This window comes from Mollisia scopiformis, assembly GCF_001500285.1.
Source record: "Mollisia scopiformis unplaced genomic scaffold LY89scaffold_16, whole genome shotgun sequence".
NCBI classification, from domain to species: Eukaryota; Fungi; Ascomycota; class Leotiomycetes; order Helotiales; family Mollisiaceae; genus Mollisia; species Mollisia scopiformis.
In genome coordinates, this window is record NW_017263596.1 from 543,648 (window position 1) to 567,152 (window position 23,505).

Genomic DNA, 23,505 nt, shown 5'->3' on the forward strand with positions numbered 1-23,505 from the left:
CCCCCCCCCCCCCCCCCCCCCCCAGAATGGCATGGACGTGTTCATGTACCGGTTCGGTCCGTAGAATGTAGCCGTATAATTATAACTGCGACCATCGAACGTGGAGCTTCCACTTGTCGTATACCCTTCAGTGACCACTGGCGAACAAGACATGATCTTTCTGTAAAGAATCGTGTCTGATGATTTGCTATTGATACCAAAATCATCACGAGAGTGCAAGAAACCAGTATCGAGTAGTAGAGATCCATTTGTAGGAGCCAGACACATTTCTGGAGAAAAGGGGCAAGACGCATTAACCTGGATCTGGAATGGTATCCGACGCTTGAACATGTTACACTGTGGAGAGGATTCATATCCATTGAGGCAGTCTCGGACATAACCTTTACTCAAGTCTGCATTTTCTCTGCGGTGTGCGAACCAATCTGTCCGCTCGGCAAGAACCTCAGGACTTGTGTCATCATTATTTGGTATCCAAGTCCCACAATAGGAACTTCGGACCAGAATTTCGTTATTGACCTTGGCTAGACTGGAGGACAGGATGCCGGCGGTTGTAAACAAGACCAAGTGTGAAACGCCTAGGAGCAGAAGGCTGAATGACTTGCGGAAACTCTTCACGCCTTGTGATCGCCAAGCCCAACCAATCAGCCCAAACTGCCAGATTCCAGCCGAAGCCGCGCTGGTATTACGCAAAACCGCTTGTTGTTGAAGAAATATGGCATGCTGAGGCCAAGGCTTTACCCTGAATTGGTGCGCCAGGAAGCGTATGATTCCCCAAGACTGACTCCCGGCCAGTGAAACGAAAAGAGCGAGGACAGCAACTAGAATGAGTCCGCTTCGTGGTGATACAGTTAGAGTCTTTCCCAGAATGGCACCTTTTGAATGGTTCGTCCACAGTCCAGTATACACAGAGGAGTTGCTCGACATGGCTAGCTGGCGTTGGACAAATGGATGAGATCAGCAGATCAGCAGAAGTGCTTTCAATGCCGATAGGGAACCCAAGGCCTTGGCGATGAGATGTTCGATGTAAAAATGACTTTGGAAGCAACTTTTCTGAGCCGTGAACTAGTCGTACATGTATTGCTAGAAACGCACTTGCGTTAGTCATACATGTTTTTTTTTCTTCGAAATCTGTGTTGTCATGGAACGCTCCCCACGGTTTAGCTCATATGGCATGGGTCAAACAACTGCCGGATGGCAAAGCATATAAAACAGTACTCATCAGTTCAGGAACTCAATGTCATAGAACTTCTGGACGCATGCAAGCAATGATTGAGACACATCTTCACTCGTATTACTTTCAACATTACAGACAGACGAATGACGAGACTCAAATAGACGCGCATCATATCGAAGGAGTATGATAAGAGTGAGTGAGCTAAATCGGGACTTGGTCTTGGAAGTTTTGGGTCGGACGGTTGGTCGTCGCCCCCAATACGACACTGCTTTTAATTTAGCTGAAGCATGAGGACGGGGAACAATCTAAACTGCGCTCAGAAACATCCGCATGAACTCAGCCGCGAACCTTTGTGCGACGTTGATATCAACGATCTTAGATATTGCAGTACGAGTAAACGACGACTGATCGTGTATGATGTCTGCAGCAAAGCTAAAGAGGGAAGACAGGGCAGATAATGAGGTGCAGAGCGGGGCGGAGAGGAAATAGATAGCTGAGATGGCACTGTTGGTCGGGTCTGCTATCTGGGACCTTCAAACCATGCGCCGACATAATGAGGTATATTAATAGTTGTCGCTTGGCTTGATTCTTAGCTATCGACGTTCCTCCCTCCAGCATCTACCGCTTCAGAATTTTCGCCACAACGACCCCAAAGTCCAGAACCGCGAACACAGTATCAAGGACCGTAATCCTATCAAACCCCTTCCCCAAGATCCACCTATCCGTCTTCCTCAAAACCACCAGATTGTTCCACGCTTGACTCGCATTCGCAATTCCAAGCACCGTCAAAGCCAGAACATCCAGATCCTCCCCCAACCCGTTCCCCACTACCTCAGGACTACTTGATCTAGTTTTGAGTAAAACAGTAAGGCGTAAAGCAGCAAGTGCTACGAAGCCTAAGTTTATCTTGCCAAGATAGTCGAGGATATCGTGATGCCATGCGTCGCCGCCGGGCGTGGAGGAGATTGCTGGGTTGGAGGAGTTGATGCGTCGCCCGACGCGGAGAAGGGTGTGTTGGGGGCGGAAGGAGAAGTGGATGAATGCACTGACTATTGTTAATCCTATGACCTGTTCTGTCAAAGAGAATGGTAGTACCTAGTGTGCCAGAGCTAGAGAAGAGTTAGTGTTTCGATCACGTGTCGAGTTGAGACAACTTACCATGTTCCCTGTGTAAAGGGCTTTTAGAAAGCCGCGGCTAAGCATTATACTGGCTAAGTCTGACATGATTCGAATAGTGAAATATAACTTGACTTGTGGTGGTGCCAGAGAGCCGACTTGCAGTCGAGACAGCAAATTGAGGGTTTTGGCTTGCTCTTATAATCAGGCTCTTGTCATGATTCCCGCATACCTCGGCTCGATGTATTGTAATCTCTAGCAACCCTCTGGTTGTTGGAGAGAACGAACAGTAGTTGGACTTTCGCATAGGCAAGCCAATCACAACGGTCACCTCGGTTGTGAGACTCGCTAACCCTTAGTTAGCCCCTTGGATAGCACGTGCTAGCTCAAGTTTCCGACATCTTCCCATTGCGTTGGGTCGTCCATCCAGAAACCTGGAGTTGGAATGTTACTAGAATTAGCCAGCATGGTCTCATTTCTACTTTCTGAAAGTGTATATAATGTCGCGTCCAGGATGCCATAGTAGATACTTGATCGTCCCATCGTCTCCTCGATCATCTTTCTGGTCTCCTCAAGTATGGTATTCAGCTGTGTTCTATCTCCACTTAAAGAGAATATACCGCCATTTCTGGTACTTAATGGACTTGAGTTTTCTGGTAGTCCGTCAAACAGACGAAATACACTTGCCGCTTTTCTGGCAAGAACCCACGACTCATTGAAAGCTTCAAGAATCTCAGCACAGAACACTGCGCTGCCTCTAATACTGCCCAAAATTTCGCCTCCAGAATTCGCTATGATGTACGACAGTAGCGGGCACAAGGCAACCAAACGACAAAGGGTAACCCAATTCAACGGCAAGTGTCGGTGCTGGAACAACACTTTGCTCAACTGGATATATTTCCCAACAGCACTCAGCAGCACATGCAAGTGCTCATCGATATCGCATAATTGAATGAAGAAGGCATGTATAGCAACAACAGCAAATTCTGATAGCGACAATTGAGCCATGGAATCGTGTTGTGAAACGGGATATGGTCTCGTTCGAGAGGATTCACGAGACAGCCTTGGGTATACTAATCCTCAATCTTGGTGCGGAGATCTGCGACGACCGCTCGTTTGTCGGAATGAGTCGTGTGCAGAGGGTTGACGAAGTTTATACGCTCAAGGATGGCGCTTTCAATTTGTCGGAGGTTGATGATGTGGCGGTTGACTTGGAGAGTGGTGGTGAAGTATTCTCGGTCCAGAGACGCGTATTCTTCTAAGCTGATTCCGGGGAGAGGGATGTTGGTGTTGTGGTCTGAGAGACCGAATGGTAAGCCGGTGGAGACTGAGACGATGCGATCCAGGCTATAGATACTCCAGAATAAGCGATGCCGAGTTTCGATTTGGGAGAGAGTAAGGTCGTGAGTGCCAGGAAGCTTACGAGTGAGACCCATAGCCATGATCTGCCGTGTCAGCATTCCAGTGGTTATCCAAGGTGATAGATCAGCAGGGTCAAAGAATGTGTAAAGGGACAGAAGGAGAAGTTCCTCGACGGAATCAATGTCATTCTTGAGCAAGCAGTCTCGAAGTATGACTTGTCCTGGTACTTTGAACTTGGCACAAAGTTCGTCCAAGACATGACCTATCCGTCTGAGAGTCGTGCATCCAATTGCCATGATCAGGTAAAGTTTCCTTGACATGTTCTCGAGCCCTTCTGAGAGACTCAGCGCAGAATCAACCTCCTTCAGAATTACCGTGCGGTCTAGGAACGGGTATGATCGATGAATATGACGAAAATATGCATCTACGAGCTGCCGTCCAGCTGGTGGTGCTGAGACCCTCGGAGTTCCTATATTTTTGATTGGTGGAGTAGTTGGCGAGATGGTTGTTGAGTATGCAGTAGGAGAGGTTGTGTCAGAAGCTGTATTGTCGTTGAGACAGACCGAGAGCCATGTGGCCATGTCCTGAAGTTCCGTCTGTTTCTCTCCAGATTTTGGTATTCGCCCAACTTCCAAGAACGAACACTGAAGTGAAGCCCCACTACACAAACACACCCATCCACGACCCTAACGCATTTCCTCTTCATTTGTCTGCATCTTGAACATGCCGAAGCCTCCGCTCCGCGCTTCTTTCCTCTCGCGGACTGACGTTCCGATTTTCCAAGCCGGAAGCGGTGGAGAGAACTTTCCATTGCATTGGGTTAAACATGCTCCGCAATGTTCCCAGCTTTGAGGTTTTGGAAGTAATGTAGACATCATAAGATGATGCGGAAGAAAGAAGCCAAGAATTCCCAGACGTGGTTAGGAGCTGTTGTTGAAGAATGGGATGTAGGTGGATACATAAGTGATCCGTCCCCCAGTTGCGTGCTCGCCTGACTCGCTTGGTCGTGCTCACAGTATTTCCAACACCACATAATGGAAATGCCGGGATATAAGAAACATGAATATCAATATAGATTTTCTTCTATCTTTTGGGCCTCCAATCAATCTGGAATTCTCAACTCACCCAAAAATGGTTTCTGAAGCAGAAGCCCGCGACATTTACAAATCAGCAATCCACTTCGACGGCCTCAACATCTGCAACTTCTCCCGCACCATCTTCGAAGCTTGGTCCTCAGGCGGTATCACAGGCGTATCATGCACCATCAGCATCTGGGAGAATTTCCGGAACTCAATAGCGCAAGTCGTACAATGGAAAAAGTGGTTTGAAGAACACTCCGACTTAATCGTCCAAGCCCATTCCGTTGCCGACATTCGCCAAGCAAAGAAAGATGGGAGAACTGCTGTGATACTGTCATGGCAGAATACAGCAGGTATCGAAGATCAGCTCGATTATCTGAGAGTGTTTAGAGATTTGGGAGTCAGAAAGATGCAACTTACGTATAACACGCAGAATTATTCTGGAGCAGGATATACTGAGTTGAAAGATTCCGGTCTCACTGGATTCGGGAGGGAAGCGGTGGCTGAGATGGCGAAGTTGGGGATTGTTTGTGATTTGAGCCATGTTGGGCCGCAAACGAGCAGAGATGTGATTGAATTTGCACCGGAAGGGAAACCGCCTTGTTTCTCGCATGTCTTGCCGGCGGGCATGTTGGAGCATCCCAGAAATAAGAGTGATGAGTTGGTCAAATTGATTGGTGAGAAGGGGGGCTTTGTTGGTTTGTCGCAGTTTGGGCCGCATATGGCGAAGGGGAATGATAGTACGATCGATGACTATGTTACTGCATTGGACTACGTTATCGGTTTGATTGGAGAAGATCTGGTTGGAATCGGGTCTGATTCGAGTGAAGAGCATGGACGACCTAGGTAAGTATTTTGAGCTCCGGGATTGTTTGGTTAATTTGACTGACTATGACAGCGAGTTTATGGCTTGGTGCAACAGTGACAAAGGTTATGCAAGGAAGCTCACACCATGGGGAAGCCAGAAAGTTGTGAAGCCTCTTGGACCTTTAGCAGATCGTGCAAAACTTGCAGAAGCAATGGCAAGAGCAGGTTGGTCAGAAGTGAAAATGAGGAAAGTGCTTGGGGAGAATTGGCTAGCTTATCTTGAGAAGATATTTGAACATTAAAACGAGTGATGACCATTGCAGTCTTTTCACACTTTCCAGTCTTATATTATTTCGTTTTGTTGGGATCTAGTTCCGAATGCAGGTATATCGCTTGGTAGATTTGAGCCAGACATTGAAATAAGAATAGATCCTTATTCCCAGGACGTGACATATGAAGGCTATGGTGAAGAGATACACCGGCCAAGCAGTGAAGATAGCTTTGAATGTCTTCCTCGTGACCGGTTTCGCGGGCTTGCGACCCACAGCCTCCATTCGTCTGATTGCCATGGTTTTCTGTTCAGGCTTCAGCTATCTGCTGCGTGATGTCGAAGGGGCGTCTGGAATCGCCCAGAATCCATAAAGTGCGATTGGAATGCCGATGATGCCGTCGAAGACGAAAAGCCATTTCCAAGCTGGGAGACCAACTTTTCCATTCATTCCGCTATACAGAGCGGCTTGGAGGTAACCCGAGAACATTTGAGCTGCACTGGAAGATGCTTGAAAGATGCAAGCTCGTTTTCCTAATTCAGCTGGTTGATACCAATTTCCGAGTAATGTCATGATTCCTGCGTAGGATGAGGCTTCAAAGAGACCAATGAAGAAGCGAAGACTGGAGACTTATCAGAGACCTGTTTGAATCGTCTTGGAAGTACTTACGCATAGACAGTGTTAACGTTCTTTGCACCAGCAACGCAGATTGTCAAAATCGACCAGACGATTTCCATTGCTGGGAGCCAGATCGAGGGTCGAATCTTGGTCATCATCATCTGCGAAGGAAATTGGCCAAGGATGTACCCAACAGTCCAATACGTCGTGAGAAGGTTCAAATCATTTCCTTTCAGATCGAGATCCTCTTTCATGCCAGAAACATATGCATTTGAGACCTTGCATCGTCAGCGTTTGATCTCCCATGGGAATTGGGATATTTACTTACATTGGTTTGATCGAGATACTTGACAAAGTAGGCAATACAAACATAGCTCAAAATAAACCAGTCGAATTTCGCAATGAGAGCTCTCTCTTGAGGAGACTTATCGAGAGAATCCCATATGACGGCAAGAATGCGTTTCCCCAACGTTCTCTTGGCTGGTGGTATCCTGAACTCCAGATCTCGTCTACTGACAGAGGAGTCTGAGGTAGCGACCCCAATGGCGGTCAGCTGTTTGCCGTCTTCTGGAATACCCATGTCTGGTTTTGCTGCAGCAAGTGAAAAGTACATTGAAGTAGATTTATATCAAAGAGATGACATTGTGCCTTCTCTTCTCCGAGATTCCGAGAAGTTGCCTCATCGGCACTAAACAATCATCATTGATTTCTTTATCGGATATGGGGCACCTGTACCCCATTTCTGGGTACAGAACGTGGTTATCGTTGGATTTCGCCGCATCTTGCGGAGTGGGGATGCGGAAATAGATGTGATAAATTTCCTTTTTGGGCTAAGTGGATCAGATCCAAGACTTGCCATTCGGCTCCCGGCTTCCACCAGCAATCTATATTTCTAAAAGTGTCGCGCTTGATGTGTGTTGCAGGGGAAGATATGGTACGTAAAAGTGGGATATGAATAAGTTTCCAGGTCGATGTTGGGAACTTGGAAGTTGTGTTGGAAGCACTGGCGCACTGACCATGTCCCGGCAAAGGGCCCGAACTTCTCGGCTCGGCTCGGCAAGGCACTGCAACTGCACTGCAGTCTCCTTAATCTTGCTGTCAGCTCGTCTCCAATTTAAGGACAACCTCTATTTCCTTGATCTCGAGATTGAGGTTGTGCAATGAGTATCTATCTGCCGTTCTGCAGAGTCACGAGTGTGGCTTGGACTGTTGGCAATAGAGCGTTGTCGTTTCGCGTTCATTGGAGACGAGTGGCACAGTCACTCTTTCAATGCGTTTCTACTCCTATTTTCTTTTGCTGATCTCGGGTATAAATGTCCAACGGCGGGGGTGGTATGTGTTCTTCAAGTGAACGAGAATCACTGCTTTTTTTGTTGTCATTGGGTATGTGTTGGATTGAAAGGCGAGATGAGATGCGTTTGGAATCAGGCTGATTGAAGAGTCGCTTGGTAGATGTGCTGAAACATGTATGCGAGTGAGACGAGGCAACTTTTCTGGTTCTGGGCAAGGGATGAATTGTTGGATGTTTGGCATTGATGTTGATTCAAGGGCGGAGTGCTGTTATGCATGAATTACTGTCGTGTGTTGGCACGTATAAAGTGAAGAGGGTTCTGCTACCTGCTCTCGTGTGCCGGATGAAGATTTGGAAGAACGTTTGTTTCAATTGATTTTATCTTATTCTTAACTTTGCTTCTGTGTCTAGGAGTTACAGATCAAGCATTTGAGACTACAAATAATTGTGGAAAGACACAAGATGTTTTCAAATCCGATAATAATTGGGCTATTGTGCCTGACAGGAGTCAACGCACAAACTGCAACCGAAACAGCAGAGAGTGGCCAATTATTACCAACTCAAGTTCGTCCCCTCTCCTCGCTGTACTCTCAATTTGCTCACTAACAAACGCAAAAGTCATCACTCCTAGTATCCGCCCTCTCAGCCTACGAAACCAGCGCCCTAGCAGCATCACAGTTCTCCGCCATTGCTTCAGAGCTTGCTACCGCCACCGCTGGGCCTGCAGACCTCCTCGTACTAGCTGCTGATGCGATCGCGCAAGATAATGCTGGCGGGACTTCCTTCAGTGCCGAGTTCGTCGTGCCTCTCCTTCTCTTGGTTCAAAGTTGACAATGAAATAGGGTAGCCTCCGTCCTCTCCGAATACCCTCCTGATGTCTCCTCCTGGTTTGTTTCTCTCACAATGGGCGAGCAAAACATCGTTACGAGTGTGCTGGGCACCACGCTGGTTCCTACTGGTGCGGCGGATGATCTTGGTGGAACGAGTTCTGGGACGGGGCCAGTAGTTGTTGCGACTGCTACAGGGAGTGGGACGACGGTCACGGGCACTGGGACAGCGGGGGCAAGTAAGACGACGAGTAGTGCTTCGAAGGTACGTTTATGGGGAGTGGTGAGAGGACGAGGTAGAAGGTTGAGAATATGCTGACATTAAACGCAGAACGCTGGACCGACGTTGGGAGCGATGAGCGGTGCTGCATGTGGTGTGGTAGCTTTTGGAGCTGCTGCTGCTTGCGCTATTGGAATGATGTAGTCGCCAGATGGAGCGTACGAGTTTCTCCCAGTATTGTCGGTCAGGGCAAAATCGTTCCGCCGACTCTGGAAATTTTGCTAGACCGGGCTTTGCTACAGCAGACTCAAGAGGTCACCAAATAAGTCAAGTGCTGTAGTGATTAGTTCAGGAGAAGATATTCACTGTAAAAATACGCCCAGCATTGCACTTTTTTGCTTATCTACTTATTATCGGAGGCACACTTATAAAAAGAACAGAATAGCTCAGGCAAAGCCTGACAGGTAGTCCATTTTTGACTTCTCACGTGATTAACGGCCATCTTCCTTTTTTTTTTGCGCTTTCCGAACTTCCACAACAACTTCAACTCTGTTTTTCCCGCTCTTACAATGGACCTTGCTAGACGACTGTTTCGCTTTATTGGCTGGCAGCATGCTGTAGCCAGACCCGACGCCTTTCAACACTCCCACCTCGGCAAACTCCCGAATGAAATCATCCTCCACATCGCCAGCTATCTTCCTCTCGAATCGGCAGCAAGCTTCAGCATCTGTTGCTGCCGCTTCTACAACTGTATGAAAACAGAGTATCTCCCGTCTCTCAAATTGGCCGATCCATCAATTCAAGAAAACTTCTTGGCGCTTCTGGAACACGACCTCCCAATGCACATTCTGTGTCCCGACTGCAAAGAACTCCATTCTATTGCCAATGCATTCACACACGTTCCCTCCCGACGACATTTTTCATCCACCTCGACCCAAAGACCACGTTTGCAGTGCTGGAAATCAGATACACAACACGATATTCGGAGATCAATCCACACAGGATTTTGCTCGACAATCTTCCGCATGGCGATGAAGACCCACAGACTAGGTCGCAACTCTAGGCAACTTCTTCAATTCTTATCCTACGAACCGAGGACGACGCATCATCGTGGATTCATTGAGCAGAATCAAGCCGCGGCTCGGATCGTAGACGACTCGCTGCTCGTTCGCGAGCAAACAGTCTTCATGGTTCCTTCCTCGCAAAGGATCCCTATTCCTTGGCATGGATTCATCAATATCTGCAATCACATTGGCTTCCCGGGATTTCTGGACTTGCATCGGCGAGGCGCGGTACATATACCGCAAGCAAACGAGCTTGGAACGTTTGTTCAAAGTCGACGAGGACTTATATGTTGTAAGCACTGCTACACTGAATTTCGTGTGGATTTCAAAAGTTATGGCGAATCGGGAAATGCAATGTTTGTCACGAGATGGATGGATATTGGTGAAGGGCGAGATCCAAAGGAGGTCAAGTTCACAAGTCGCCATGTGAACTTGTATCAAGAAACTTGGGCGAAAGTCAATTTTCGGGGAGGGTCTATCTGCGCTGCTTTTGAGGAAATGCCTGCAGCTGAATTTGTGGTTGATTCGTTGCTTTCTGCAAGAGAAGAGCGGGTATTGTGCAAGGGGAGCAATTTGCCATGGCCTGAGGACGTTAGCGTTTCTTGCGATCGAGTTGAGAGGTCTTTTGGGGTGATGAGTGGGAGATTTGTTCCATTTTGAATACAACTTTTTTCCGACTAATCCGTATGGCGCTTTTAATGTCCTAAAGGTGACGGACAATATGATTATCTGAAAAGTGCGTACCAAAGATTCAATCAGATGCCACGCTATGCCCGTTTCAGTATCCTAGAATTTGAGGGGAGATGTAATGTTCTGTAAAGTACCCACCAAAATTTGAATGAGCCGGGGCCTTGCCCGAGCTTGCCGAGGACGGGTAATTCTGAAGACTTGTCTATCAATAGATGAACTCCTTGATAAGTAAGAAGGAAAGTAATCGGGCAACAAGACTGACATCACCATACTCTCTCCACCACCACTCCTAATGATTTAGCTGCTAAGTCTTGTGCTTGACAATAGTCTCGCTCACAATACCCCTTCCATCGCCAGTATCTGCGTCTCCGTAGGAGTTGTTCATCTGGTTGCTTTGAATTCTGGACCACATAACACATCCCTATCATCGACGATATTAGTATGGGTTTTCTACGAAGATTTAGGACCATAGGTGAGGTATTGTATCAGCCTCGCCAAAAGAGCATCGACAGCTGCAAAAGAGATGGACTGCGAGAGACTTACAAGAATAGTGATGAGAATTTCCCCAGTACTTTCATCTCTCAGATGATAAGCTTCCTCTTGTAGTACCGTCAGACGGCAATTCACAACCTCAAAGTCAGTATACCTCTACTACAATTCCCCGACGAACTTGCTGAGCTGTGCAACTCCAACATACAACTCCAGGAAAGGAACACTCACCCCTCCCATTGCCAAATCAGATTCGCAGCTCTTCAATATCCTGTCGGTGGAGAGTAGTGACCTGCACGTGATAGGATGCAAGCATCCTTCTTGCGAAATACGAAGTATGCTCATTAAGCGGTAGAGACTTCTGTCCACAGAATTATTCATTCGAACGATACCTAGGTAGTTTGCAGTTTATCTTCTGCTAATAGACATGCTATGGGTAACGTGACGTAGCGGGGTAATTTTCGCTTACTCTACTAACAATGTACATCCTCTAGTCTATCCTCCTCGTCCACCATTCTTCCTTCTCCTTCATAGCCCATAGACATGGCAGAAGATACCAAACCACGGACGTTCAATCCAGAAGGGGTGCCTCTTCCACCCCCGACCTACAACCATGCCTGCATCACGCCTCTGATCCCAGGCTCCGTTGATCTCATCACTTTGGCTGGATTAACAGGCGTTTCTTCGTGGACCGACTCCAACCCGAAGACCATCGCCGAACAAGCTCCTATTGCGTTTCAGAAAATCAAAACTTGTCTACTCGCTGCGGGAGCTACCCCAAGAGATATCGTGCAGGTGAAGCATTATATCGTGAAGGAAACTGGTGATCCAGAAGTGGATAAATTGGATGTTGTTGAGCGTGGTTGGGGAGAATCGTGGATGGAGTTTATGGATCGTGAGGCTGAGGGTCATAGACCTCCTGATACTGTGATTGGGGTAGCAGCGCTGGCAACAAAGGCTACGCTGTATGAGTGTGAGGTTTGGGCTGTTGTGAGGAAATGAGGAAGGTTCGTCCCGTATGAGCTATCCACTGCGGGTCTGGCATGTTTGAAGCGGAGACTGGTGGGCCGTGGTGCTTTGGGAGATTATTATCAAAGACTTTGTTTTCTGATCTGGAGCATCTTGCGATTGTTCTCTTGCATTTCGTACAGGCATCAATGAATGGGATATTCCTTAGTGGAAATGTCCTCGTCATCTGGCCCTGTTTTCTCTCTAAGACCGGGGTTGACTTCTGCAAGTACTTTAGACCACGCTGTTGCTCCGTGACTTGTAATTAATTCTCTTCAACTTGATCTTGTCAACCGCTGCATCCATTGAAAAATGCGCATTCTTCGCGCAAGTGTCATCAATGCGTATATTGGGTCCACCTGGAAGTATTGGTTGTGGTTCCTGTTCAGAAGACATTCGAGCCCAACCGTGAACAGTTCAGTCCGAGTAAGCACAAGGCTGCCCTCAAAATGATCCACAAGCCGTCTCACAAGTGCCCCGTCTTCCATATATGCACGCTCGGCCATGTTGCGCTTCGCTATTCTGTCCACAGGGCGGTTCGTGGAGTACGGGTCGTTGTGCCTGACTAAGTACACTTCGATGTCCCAAGAGGGAAGTAATTACGGACATTGGATTCCAGAGCCTGGTCTGAGCATAGGATGTTGTGCTACATTCAAATTTACTCCCCAACATCCCAGCTCTTCTGCTATCTACCAGGCTTCGCTGACCTGGACGTTACCCGCGAGTATCTAGCAATATCAATTGTGGGAAGATAGAGAAGACGAGTTGCATCGTAGCCACTGATTATCATAGAAATTCAGCGGAAGAACTGCAAGACGACAAAAGCATTTCAAATGGGTCGAGCCGAGCCGAACCGATTGCCCCAGACTATCCTGTTGTGTAACAAGAAGTGGATTTTACCGATCGATCGATCTCAGACATTTCAGCTGTGCTAGGAAGCTCTTCACCGCTATGTTTCGTCTTGGGCCAGTACTTGCAGTAATTCGTTGAAAATCAGATCATGTTTGAGATATCAGAGAGTTTCGTCTTGCAGATGGCTTGCAGAGCTCAACACTTGTCACACTTTGCTTGGATTCGATCATTGGCTATTTTCTTTCTGGCGGAACTCCACGAGGTCATGGGCCACTTTGAGAAACGAAACCATATGCGAATATGGCCTCATCAACTTTCGAGATGCATCTCGTAGCTGCATCCAAGTCACTTGCCCTGGAGTCGCACAACTTCAAGTTGGACGAGAAAGTGTCCCCACTGAGTTTTCTTACCCACGACGGACTTCCATCTGTCCAAAGAGACGGCTATGAACTCATTCCAATGCATATCAATGTTGCATGTGTCACAGCTATGGGCGAATGGCTGTTGATATATGCGCAAGACCGCCTGTCTGCGGGGTCAAAATGGCGTGTGTCGAAACCTGATCAGGATCTAGAACGTTATTGAGCATGAATACTTAATGAACAGCAGTCATCAAGTCACTGATCCCTCTTCTAATGTTCAATTTCCCAAACTTTGACAGTCTTTCGTTCGAAAGACGAGGTCTTGCTAAATCAAGATGGCCATCCCATATCCTGAAGGAGAGTGCTTCTTCAATCTCGAAGGTTGGAAGGCAAGCGCAGAGTACGACCCAAACAAAGCCGAAGATTTCTACTCCCGCATGTTGGTCGAATACATATACAACGTCGAAGCCGACCACGCCAGCGAAGCGTGCCACAGTCCATCTGGATACTCGCACCCACGATCCATCTATAACATCGTGCGGGGGAGCAATTGGAAGACGGACTATGGATGCTGGTGTCTGCTTCCTATTCAATATGGCATGTCTTACGACAAGCCGACCAGATTCTTGCGACATGAGCTGTGTAGCGAGGGGAATGCGTTCAGAGACCACGAGAAAGGAGGCTCGGCAGAGGTTCGACGACGAGCTTCCTGTGTGTGAACCTTGCTGAACGTTGATAGTCGTGTTTTATGCCATTGCCGATGCCGACAGCCGAGGAAAGATTTGCATATATCGATGTCTGTGTGCCTGGAGTTGTTGCAGCAGTAATATGCTAACACACTGTTAGATGCTCACACAGATCCGAGCCATATACCTTCCTGTTTCTCAAACAACATCGGAGGAGTATCCAGGCATGTCATACTGGGTCGAGATGAACTTTGCCCTCAACCGAACAGTCAACATGTGGCGACCTGATTATGGTAAATTCGATAACCACCAATGCGACGCTACTTACGGGTTGGGGGGTGAGCAGAGACCACGCAATCTCCTTGGATGTTACTGGAGCCCTCGAGCTCCTCTGCTTGCCACGACAGCTTCGAGACAAAGATCTCTACGCCAGCAAGGTGATTGGGATCATCGAGACCAAGGCGGCAACTGCTCCTTTGACAGGCAATTACATTTCACATTCTGCGGATTATGATTGGACGGCGATGGTGAAGCTCAATTATGGGCTTGATGTTCAGTGGGTACCCACCACACAAGGCACCGTAAGTGAGCCCCCTTGTACTCTGTGTGCCATGCTTGTGGTCTCCTGGTTTCAGTTGAGGAGAACTCTTCTTAACTAAATGAACTTTCATTTCAAGACGGGCATGCTGACTCGTGGATCCCATCATAGTGGATCACACATTTCCTCTTCGACATTCTGTATCTGGCCATTGGATTTATCCCCGGCGTCGGACCAATTCTAGCCCTAACCTTCGCCTTAGGATGGACAGCCCTGTTCAACCAAAATGACTTCTTCAATCAACTTTGTATCTTGTGCCCCGGCATAGACCTCACGAACGAGATCAGGAAATCAATCACCGATTCCTCGGAGGAGACGAAGACGTTGATGGTTCCCGGCTGGGAGGACTACATGAACAGTGTAGACCAAACGGGACAAACGGCATCGCTCAGCCTCAGCGCACCAGCACCCTCGGCACATGCAGCAACTCGAGCTGCTCCCAAGAAGAGCAAGATACCGTTCGAGAAGCTGTACCGATCAGCGTCCTTCCAGTACGCCGAATCGGTTTTGCGGGCCAGTGGACGACCTCGCGTTGGACCGCCGCCTAGTAATGATGGCGCAGAGGTCATCACAAGCAATCCTCCCACGAACCCGAATGCAATTTACCAACCCGGAGCATAGGAAAAGTGCTTTTCGTTGTTGAGAATAGTGTTAAGATGGTTTTTTTGCTTTACTGATATGGACGCCAGTTTTTGGAAGACTTTTCCTGGCGTCGTCACCTGAATAGGCATATCAATCTATTGTTCCTGTCTGCAATACGGAAGACTTTCTTTTCTTTGAGTGAAATGTAGAGCAATAAGCTGCCTGCACTAGACAAGTGGCTGCTACCGTTCAGCATACTTGGCTGATAGTGACTCTGCGAGTAAGCTCCAGAGAAATCCTTAATGCATAAATTTATTGACACAAATGAAAAAGTCCTCAAGCCACTGGGTGATTCAGGTGATTCTACCCGGTGTTTGCAACAGAGAGATTGGACCTGAAAGTTCATCCGAAGTTCAAATATTTTCCGAGTAAATGGAGATCAAATATTAAAATCACCATTTAATCCACCAAAATGATCCAACTAATACCGTACAACCCACAAACAGTAACACCCTCCATCTTCTCTTCTTCTTGATCCAGCAAGTATAACTACTACTCCTCAATCCCGCACTAGTTATACCATAATCCATAAACACAACAAAACAAAGCTCAGCACAAAAACGGCAACCTAAATCAAAGTACATAAAACACTTAAAACCCTTAAAAAGGCAAACTCACAAACCCTCGATCTGCCTTGCAGCTCCCCACATGCACTATCCGTTCACTGGGCAGACAGACTTACGCAGGCACCGATTGTCTTTGTATTGCATCGCTTCCGGCGCTCTCTTCTTCATTCCCCAGCCTGCGACTATCTTGTGACTGTCCTCTCATTCGTAGGAGATGGGAACTTGGTCGAAGGAATTAGAGATAGAGAGGGAGCCTAGAATCCAATGAGACCTGGACCTGCAGCGTCCTGAGACTGTCATTTGATGGCGGTGGTGACGAATTGTCGGTAGGTAAGGTATGTGGTGTACGCAGGCACGAGATTGTGGAAAGGGGTCATTGGGCTTCTGGAGGGAAGGGGAGGTCTGCTGACTGATGCTCGCGAGGTTGTGGCTATGCAAGAAATGAGAAACGGGAATCGGGAAGATGTCTGACTGACTCATCTCCGTGGTAAATACTATTGTACAGATAGATGCTGTGTTTGAGGAACCTCTTTCCATCCGAGACGTGCATGTTTAGCTGCATTGTAGATCACATGATAGAGAGATATTTCCGGAATGCATTGCTAGGCATATCACAGGGCCCCGTGTAATAGGACACACACCTCGATAAAAGTGTGGGGAGTCCAAGCTCCAATGCAGTACACCCTCATCTCGATCAGTGCAACACCCTCTTCGGCAGTCACTACAGTACACTCGGTGAGCTCAGTGTAATAAGTAAAAAATTTCCGAGCGTTCCGAGCGCAGGTGCGCGCGGAACGAGAATCGTGTTACCTGAGGTGAGACAGCCTTACGTCTGTATTTGCTGCTGCTTGTAATACGAGTTTTGGCAGAACGAGGGGCGAGGCTGGAAGGTCAGTGAAGAGGCTGATGGATGGAGCGTGTGATACGCTTCGTCGTTGATGCTTTGGGAAGTGATCGTCCGGATTCATGATTGTAGAAGGCGGTGGTGGAGTCATGTTGAGACATATGAGGTCAATGGTAAGTTGCCGACTGGTCAGCAGAACAGATTGAAGGTAGCTGGGCAGCCTTGTATAGAAATAGTGTGGCGTTGTGGAGGGGTACTGTAAATGTCCCAGGATGTGAAGGCCAATGAAGTCTTCCATAATGTAAGTCTCAAATGTCTGGTTGGAAGCCACCATTGTGGCGAGGTTCCCTTCTTTGCTATGGGAATTTGCAGGAATGGAATGTGGCTGAGATACTGATGGCGTGGATCTGAGATGGTTGCAAATTCTCACCTCGATATGGAACTCTCACCCCCCTTGAGACCCCTCGCTTGGCTTACCGAGGGGGCGCTACACCAGAAACGTGGTTCAGCGTGGGGTGCATTCGCTCGTAACCTTAGCCTTTCATGCAGACCATGTTTGACGAGTCAGGACGACGACCTTCACATGAAGACAGCAACCTGGATAGACAAGCTCCGTGAGAGGTTCGTCATCTGATTCATTCTGACTTCATTTCCCGTCCTTGATTCCCAACTCCATCTCAGACATCGTAAGAGTTTAGATGCAGATATCCATCTTACATCTGGATTGGGAACATGGCATTTGTCAGGCAGGCTCGGTTTCGGCCCTTTCCGAGCGTGTCGGTCCTCGTAATGGATGATGGGATGGAGCTTGGCTGGCTGGCTGGCTGGCAGTCCGTGAGGGAGGGAGGGGAAGGATAGGGATCGGGGCGAACGGGAGATGATCGTCGAGACCATCTCAGAACTTGCGAATTCGTAAAGTGTGGCTGGAGGCGAAACTCAAGTAAAACGCAGCGGGGAACAGTGAAGACTTATTGGATCAGAGGCTGGGAGTGGTGATGGAAAGCGTCGTCGATAGCAGCAGCTAGCCATGAAACAGAACACCCTCTGAGATCGTAATGCGCGTTAATAATCCGGATTTACCTTGGGAATGGGGGAAGATGTAGGAAGAGGGAGTGGAATCCGTCGGTCAGGAGCGAGGAATCGCGGTGAGGTGCATGATCAATAAATGTCATGCTGACTCTGAACTTTGGGCTGTGAAGGACTGGAAGGACTGGAAGGGAGTGATAAGAACGACCTGGGCCCAGAAAGATGGAAATAGCCAGAGAGAAATAGACGACGACGACGACTGTGAGGCCATGCGATTGTGAGATCTGAGGAGGTGAAGAAACTCCGGGAGAGCAGCATCACGAGACTGCTTCGAGCCTGCACGGCAACTGCACTCACTTGCAGACAGATGCAGCAGACTGACATACCGAGAGAATCTATCTCATCTATCGCATCTCACCCTCGCACTTTGGTGGTTTCCATCGGTCTATCCCTCTCCGCCGTGGTGTTTTGTTTTTCCCGCCATATCAAAAACTGATTCATTCTGCTCTCATTGTCCCTCGTCGAATCGGCCTAAGGTTATCACATGTGGAGGCAGTCTCGATTTTGATCTTGACGCCGGAAGCGCACATCTCCCATCTGAGATAGGACGACAAGGCGCACCAAGAGGAAAGAGTCCCGGCTGTGTGTTGTGTGTTCACTGTGATCCAGTCGTTGTGGTCCCCTTTTTCGCTCGTGGTTTTATTAGCAAGGATCTTTACTCGCACCAGCAAAAAAATCCCAGCGCCTCAGACCTCTCCAGCCTCTCGACCTCGAAAACTGCACAGCATCAAAAAAAGCAATTCTACTTCTTCCCCAACGCGAAAACACACCCAGGAACAAACAACATTTCGAAAGACACCGGCAATCCAAGGCTTTATCTGTACTTCGATTTCGACATTTAATTCATTAGACTTCACCAGTTTGGACGGGCCACTAGCTGTTCTGTTCTTCGTTCGGATTCACTTGTCGTCGCTAGCGGTCCCGCTGTCCGATTCTGCGGTGAAATATTTCGTCAAAGCTTCGCCCGCGACAAGACAACCCTAATCCTCTTCCTATCTGCAGAATCCCGACTCCCAGGATTGATCTCAAGAACAAGGTTTCCCGTCAGCCTCGACCTCCATTTCTAGTCTGCCTCGACGACTCATCGCTTATACTCACCGAGTCCAGAGCTCTGTGTTCTTCTTACATCCACGCGACATCAAATCCCCCACTTCGAGGCGGGGTTGCGATACCCAGAAGCTGGGACCTCCGCAGATAATCACAACTTCGAATTCGAACCCATCTTCTGTCTCGTAGCATGCTCAGTCAAGGTGGTCCGAGAATGCCTTCTGAATATCGACATATGAGCTCGACTTCGCTCAATATCCCCCCACCGACGGCGCTGAACGGAAACGGTGCTCCACCGCCCGTAGGAGGTGCAGCAGGTATGGGTAGATTCGAGGGTCCAAGAAGTCCTCCGGGACGACAGAGTAAGTGAATCCTCGTATCTGCTCAAAGACGATCGGCAATCTCACATTTACCAGACACTTCACACGTCCCATGCAAGTTCTTCCGGCAAGGCGCATGCCAGGCTGGAGCTGCTTGTCCTTTCAGTCATGACCTCGCCAGTACCACGGATAATGTGTGCAAGTACTTCGCAAAGGTAAGCATCTGCGCAGATTATGAGACGGCGAGCTAATTGTCAAAGGGTAACTGCAAATTCGGCCCCAAATGCGCAAACGTGCATGTCCTGCCTGACGGTCGACGAGTCAACTACAAACACGGAGGCCCGATGGGCGGTGGACATCTGAACATTGGTGGCAGACTCAGTACCGCCGATTTATACCATCCTCCGACCTCTGCCTTGACGAATTCGATTAATCGTGCTAATGTTATCCCACCATCGCCGTACGGCCAGTACTCTCCTTTCCAAAACCAAGAAGATTCCTTCCCACCTCTGGTTGGACGTCAACAAAGTATCGATATTACTGTACCAACAATTGATACAAGTTACGCCTCCCACCCTACATCGAACTATGGTTCACCGCGAGATGAGGATATCAACCGTTTTGGTCTGGGTTTGTCACCAGTAGCTGCGAAGGGTCTGAGTGTCTTGGATGCTCCTCTACCAGCCTCCTTTGATAGTAATGGTGTATCGTGGATCGCAAGAAATGGCCCTATCGCTTCCTCTGTCCCAGCAAAATTCGGCCTCGAATCACCGCCAGGATCTCTAGGAGCAGCAAAGGACGGCAGAACTTCGGAAGCACTGAAGAGCTTGCATAGTTCGGCTTTCGGTGACGATACTCGAGACCGATTCAATGGTATTGCAGCTTCACCACCTGCCCCTCCGGCCGACGAGTATTTTGGAAAGAGAGTTATGCATTCCCAGCGATTTGCGAAGTCAAAGGTTATGTCAGCAAGCTTGCCAAAGGCCGTCGATCAAGATTGGGAGGCCCAATTTACATTCGAGGAAGATTATCTACCAGAGACTCTCAAGGATTTGATGACACCTCAAGAAAAGGCCCGAAGAGGATCTCGAAATGCGGATGAGGAAGGTCGACCAATCCATAGCGGAACAGGTACTCCCAACAACGAATCAAGCAAGTTCGGTTCGCCATCCAATGCCAGTCCTTCGAGATGGAGCCCGTTCTTCCAACGCCATCAAAAGGAAGAGGAAGACCGTGCTCGCGCATCAGCTTTCGGTCATGTTGGTTCTCCACTTCGCAATTCAACTCTCCATCCTGGTGCTAGTCCGAGCTCGCGACCTATCGGTAGATCAAGTGCTTCTGGTGATTCATCACCTTACCTTGCTTCACCTCCTCGCCAAAGCTCTATTGGTCTCCTCTCTCAGAACTTCAAGCGCGCTTCACTTTCCAGCGGAGAAGTTGGTTCGTACCCACGAGCATCAAGCAACCCCATTGGTCCTACTTCGAGACTGGCTGGTGAAAGACAAGTCAGCTCGAGCAGTATTGGCAATGGTAGCGGTCGCTTCACAACACCAATTGACGAAGAGCAAGGCGACTTTGTCTTCAGCATGGAAGGCATGGAAGATGTAGATGAGAAGAAGGGCGAAAAGAGAAATAGCGGCGGCTGGTCCTACCCAACAACCACTCGCAGTCCACATCTCGGCGTGAACGGCAGCACTAGAAATGGTACATCAAACGGCAATGGAGTTGATGGAATGTTTGGACCACGATGAGGCGGCACATAGTCCCTTTCACGACCTCACGACTCTCCTCTATCACTGAATACCCCATTCAAAAATTCAAAATCTTCTTTGCCAAACAAAAATATTCTCCGACCATAACGAAAAGACGCATTTCAGCACGCATACATTATCGGTATACCAAAGTACAGTACAAGCACAAATTCCCCCAAATTTCGCCACCATGCATAAACGCGTTATTTCTAGCAAGCGTTGCATTACACACACCAATTTTTGCACTGCTCATACAATTGGCCATAATCGAATTCAATCACCACCATACTCAGGATGATCCAACAAGACCAGAAATATTTCTTCTTCATCTTCTTTCTTGCTCTTTTTTGGCATTGTTTGTACCATAGAACAGGCTAGGAGTTCCACTTCTTTATTGTGGGAGCCTCTTTGCATACTACAGAAATTTTTCTCACGCTTTCGGATTTCTTGAGTCGGCATGGTTGGTTCGGACGGTTGGGTGGGATATCTGGCGTAAAACTTCTTTGATTTTTGCGTGTGCTTTTTTTTGAAAGGGGATGGATGGGGAGAGGTAGAGAGAGCATACTTACTTAGGTAGGGGGTGGGAAATTTCTACCTACTTATGGAATAAATGACGTCTCCCATCATGAGAGTTTAGTTGCGGATGTGTGAGGTGATTGTGTGATTTTTGTGGAGTGAATTTTTTTTCGTGAGCTTTTGGTGGAAGGACTGATATTATGATTGGGTTGGGTTAGGAAAGTAGGTCCCGACTTTGGAGGACTAAATTGTCTGGTTCAAGGATAGACACTTTGAATGGCCTGAGTTGAGAGAGTGGACCCCAACTTTGGAGAACCAAATTATCTGACTTTTGGACAGACATTCTATTTATACCTTTTTAACTCATATTATCGTAGTTGACAGATTTATCCAGCATGATTTGAGTTACACCCCAACCACCACCTACAAACACCCCCAAGTACTCATCAACCCATCCCCCCCAACCCCTCCATAAACCCCCAAATCCCCTCCAGAACCCCCTCAGGACTCGGCCGCTCCGCACAAACATCAACCTCAAACCCAAACTCCGCTCTCAAAAAGTCCCTCGTCGTCGGTCCAATACTCGCTACAAACGTCTTCCCATCCCTTTCTCCCCCCGCTTTCCCCCTCGCATCACCCAAGCACCCCAGAGCCCGCAACATAGCCTCACACCCCGTCGGAGAGAAAACGACTACCCACCTCCTACCCACGTTTTCCGTCCTCTTCAACACAGCCTTAAAATCCCGCTCAAAAGACGCCATGATCCCAGTGCCGTAGATCGTTATCTCGTCTACCGCTATCCTGTTACTCGCCTCCAAACTTGGAGATGAAAGAGTCTTCGGGATTATATCGCGCCGTTGTTCACCGACTAGGAAGAGTAGCGGGAGGCGGGATTTGAATTTGGATTTGGAATCGGAGGGGTAGTGCGAGAGGATGTATTGCGCTAATGCTTCTCCGTTGCCTGTTTCTTGGCCGAGGATCGTGAGCGGGGAGGAGGGGGTTGAGAGCGCGGAGAGGGCGCGCGAGGTTGCGGGGCCGACGGTGTAGATGGGTGTTGAGGGTGCGAGGTGTGGGTATGAGGGGTCTGTGGTCTTTTCGTTAGTATAGGGTAGAGGAAGATAGGTGGGAAGGTGAGTATTGTGCGGACCATTAAGTCGGCCTTCAGCGACGAGTTGCGCGAAAGCCTCAACAGCGCGCTGAGATGTGAAGATCAATCCGCCATATTTCTTTCCCTGTCCTTCCCCGATCTCTTTCCGTTCGAGGAGGTTCCGGAAGGTGTTCATGCCATCGTCAAGAAGTTGGTGCTCTAGCACGGGAACAAATGTTGGGGAGAACGTTAGTCCGTGTTGGGGAGTCGAGAATTGGTCTTCGTAGCCGTCGGTAGGTGAGGAGCGGGTTTTGAGGAGGAGGATGGGGATTCTGGTTGTCATGGTGGGAAGAAGAACATCGTTGGTGAGATGTGAGAGGGATTGAGATGCCCCGCGATGCATGTGGACAGGGATGACGCGAGCGGGCGCGTTCGGCCGAGATGGCCGCGAGATTTTTGGGGGTGACAAATCGAGCTTCAATTTTTGAGAAGCTCCACAACGAACGAGAGCTTGTTTGAAAAATAGGAAGATGGCGGACGATACGAGGGATAATGAACAAAGTTCTGGAGGTCCGGTAGCGACAGGGACAGTGGCAGATGCTCCGAAGAGCAAATTGCCTCGAGGTGTTGTATTGGGGAAAGATGGGAAACCGTATGTCCTTTCTTTCTAAATCATATGAACAAAGCTGATGAAAATAGCTGTCGTTCCTGCACCTCCTTCGCAGATTTCAAATCCATTAAATCCTCCCTCGTCTCTCACCCTCATACAACCACCCCCACCGTCCCACCACCCGACTGCCCGCCCGACGTCGAAGCCCTAGGCCGCTCCTCCTGGACGCTGCTCCACTCCATCACAGCTTCATACCCCGCCTCTCCCTCTCCCACCGACCAGTCCAACGTCAAGCAGTTCTTGGGCTTGTTTGGGAAACTATATCCGTGCTGGGTGTGCGCGGAGGATTTCCAGGACTGGATGAGGGAGAATAGGGTCCGGGCGGAGAGTAGGGAGGAGTTTGGACGCTGGATGTGTGAGGCGCATAATGGGGTTAATAGGAAGTTGGGGAAGAGGGAGTTTGATTGTAGTAAGTGGGAGGAGAGGTGGAGGACCGGGTGGGGGGATGGGAGGTGTGATTAGGG

At 48.6% G+C, this 23,505-nt stretch overlaps 14 protein-coding genes across 14 annotated transcripts in view; 7 read left to right on the forward strand and 7 right to left on the reverse strand.

Moving 5' to 3' along the window:
- The window catches only part of LY89DRAFT_783906 (uncharacterized protein), a gene marked incomplete at its 5' end in the record, with an annotated part of 2,578 nt that extends 1,654 nt beyond the window's left edge, over positions 1–924 (reverse strand). The window contains one exon of the mRNA XM_018222732.1: positions 50–924. Within this exon, the coding sequence (XP_018069184.1) occupies positions 50–924 (875 nt within the window). The remainder of the gene's footprint in view (positions 1–49) is intronic.
- Positions 925–1,792: 868 nt separating this feature from the next.
- LY89DRAFT_735895 (uncharacterized protein) lies at positions 1,793–2,398 on the reverse strand (the record flags this gene model as incomplete). The annotated part of the gene is made up of 3 exons (XM_018220053.1): positions 1,793–2,219; positions 2,270–2,283; positions 2,333–2,398. 3 exons carry the CDS (start codon positions 2,396–2,398, stop codon positions 1,793–1,795), a joined length of 507 nt encoding a protein of 168 aa, XP_018069185.1.
- Positions 2,399–2,671: 273 nt separating this feature from the next.
- Positions 2,672–3,298, reverse strand: LY89DRAFT_735896 (uncharacterized protein; the record flags this gene model as incomplete). Its single annotated transcript, XM_018220054.1, has 1 exon — positions 2,672–3,298. The coding sequence occupies one exon, from the start codon at positions 3,296–3,298 to the stop codon at positions 2,672–2,674; it is 627 nt and encodes a 208-aa protein (XP_018069186.1).
- Positions 3,299–3,303: 5 nt separating this feature from the next.
- LY89DRAFT_123279 (uncharacterized protein) lies at positions 3,304–4,484 on the reverse strand. Its single transcript, XM_018205171.1, has one exon. The coding sequence runs from the start codon at positions 4,231–4,233 to the stop codon at positions 3,364–3,366; it is 870 nt and encodes a 289-aa protein (XP_018069187.1). The 5' UTR covers positions 4,234–4,484; the 3' UTR covers positions 3,304–3,363.
- Positions 4,485–4,783: 299 nt separating this feature from the next.
- LY89DRAFT_698441 (uncharacterized protein) lies at positions 4,784–5,840 on the forward strand (the record flags this gene model as incomplete). The annotated part of the gene is made up of 2 exons (XM_018216979.1): positions 4,784–5,577; positions 5,630–5,840. 2 exons carry the CDS (start codon positions 4,784–4,786, stop codon positions 5,838–5,840), a joined length of 1,005 nt encoding a protein of 334 aa, XP_018069188.1.
- Positions 5,841–6,128: 288 nt separating this feature from the next.
- Positions 6,129–7,005, reverse strand: LY89DRAFT_735899 (MFS general substrate transporter; the record flags this gene model as incomplete). The annotated part of the gene is made up of 3 exons (XM_018220055.1): positions 6,129–6,429; positions 6,477–6,703; positions 6,754–7,005. 3 exons carry the CDS (start codon positions 7,003–7,005, stop codon positions 6,129–6,131), a joined length of 780 nt encoding a protein of 259 aa, XP_018069189.1.
- A 1,063-nt stretch (positions 7,006–8,068) lies between these two features.
- LY89DRAFT_123378 (uncharacterized protein) lies at positions 8,069–9,128 on the forward strand. Its single transcript, XM_018205172.1, has 4 exons — positions 8,069–8,280; positions 8,335–8,510; positions 8,559–8,808; positions 8,875–9,128. The coding sequence occupies exons 1-4, from the start codon at positions 8,179–8,181 to the stop codon at positions 8,965–8,967; spliced, it is 621 nt and encodes a 206-aa protein (XP_018069190.1). The 5' UTR covers positions 8,069–8,178; the 3' UTR covers positions 8,968–9,128.
- A 1-nt stretch (position 9,129) lies between these two features.
- On the forward strand, positions 9,130–10,669 carry LY89DRAFT_123379 (uncharacterized protein). The gene has a single exon (XM_018205173.1). It carries the CDS (start codon positions 9,333–9,335, stop codon positions 10,485–10,487), a length of 1,155 nt encoding a protein of 384 aa, XP_018069191.1. The 5' UTR covers positions 9,130–9,332; the 3' UTR covers positions 10,488–10,669.
- Positions 10,670–11,212: 543 nt separating this feature from the next.
- LY89DRAFT_686470 (uncharacterized protein) lies at positions 11,213–12,313 on the forward strand. The gene is made up of 2 exons (XM_018215290.1): positions 11,213–11,367; positions 11,476–12,313. The coding sequence occupies exon 2, from the start codon at positions 11,550–11,552 to the stop codon at positions 12,006–12,008; it is 459 nt and encodes a 152-aa protein (XP_018069192.1). The 5' UTR covers positions 11,213–11,367; positions 11,476–11,549; the 3' UTR covers positions 12,009–12,313.
- Positions 12,314–13,563: 1,250 nt separating this feature from the next.
- On the forward strand, positions 13,564–15,133 carry LY89DRAFT_735902 (uncharacterized protein; the record flags this gene model as incomplete). Its single annotated transcript, XM_018220056.1, has 5 exons — positions 13,564–13,920; positions 13,968–14,024; positions 14,075–14,207; positions 14,263–14,495; positions 14,624–15,133. The coding sequence occupies 5 exons, from the start codon at positions 13,564–13,566 to the stop codon at positions 15,131–15,133; spliced, it is 1,290 nt and encodes a 429-aa protein (XP_018069193.1).
- A 1,214-nt stretch (positions 15,134–16,347) lies between these two features.
- On the reverse strand, positions 16,348–17,020 carry LY89DRAFT_123816 (uncharacterized protein). The gene is made up of 2 exons (XM_018205177.1): positions 16,551–17,020; positions 16,348–16,441 (listed from the first exon to the last, which is right to left on the reverse strand). The coding sequence occupies exons 1-2, from the start codon at positions 16,896–16,898 to the stop codon at positions 16,439–16,441; spliced, it is 351 nt and encodes a 116-aa protein (XP_018069194.1). The 5' UTR covers positions 16,899–17,020; the 3' UTR covers positions 16,348–16,438.
- Positions 17,021–18,431: 1,411 nt separating this feature from the next.
- LY89DRAFT_123450 (uncharacterized protein) lies at positions 18,432–20,955 on the forward strand. The gene is made up of 3 exons (XM_018205174.1): positions 18,432–19,059; positions 19,114–19,232; positions 19,278–20,955. The coding sequence occupies exons 1-3, from the start codon at positions 18,888–18,890 to the stop codon at positions 20,766–20,768; spliced, it is 1,782 nt and encodes a 593-aa protein (XP_018069195.1). The 5' UTR covers positions 18,432–18,887; the 3' UTR covers positions 20,769–20,955.
- Positions 20,956–21,643: 688 nt separating this feature from the next.
- Positions 21,644–23,100, reverse strand: LY89DRAFT_123828 (uroporphyrinogen-III synthase). The gene is made up of 3 exons (XM_018205178.1): positions 23,099–23,100; positions 22,432–22,971; positions 21,644–22,368 (listed from the first exon to the last, which is right to left on the reverse strand). The coding sequence occupies exons 2-3, from the start codon at positions 22,772–22,774 to the stop codon at positions 21,731–21,733; spliced, it is 981 nt and encodes a 326-aa protein (XP_018069196.1). The 5' UTR covers positions 22,775–22,971; positions 23,099–23,100; the 3' UTR covers positions 21,644–21,730.
- On the forward strand, positions 22,575–23,503 carry LY89DRAFT_783913 (uncharacterized protein; the record flags this gene model as incomplete). The annotated part of the gene is made up of 2 exons (XM_018222733.1): positions 22,575–23,023; positions 23,071–23,503. Exons 1-2 carry the CDS (start codon positions 22,902–22,904, stop codon positions 23,501–23,503), a joined length of 555 nt encoding a protein of 184 aa, XP_018069197.1. The 5' UTR covers positions 22,575–22,901.
- Between the last annotated feature and the right edge of the window lie 2 nt (positions 23,504–23,505).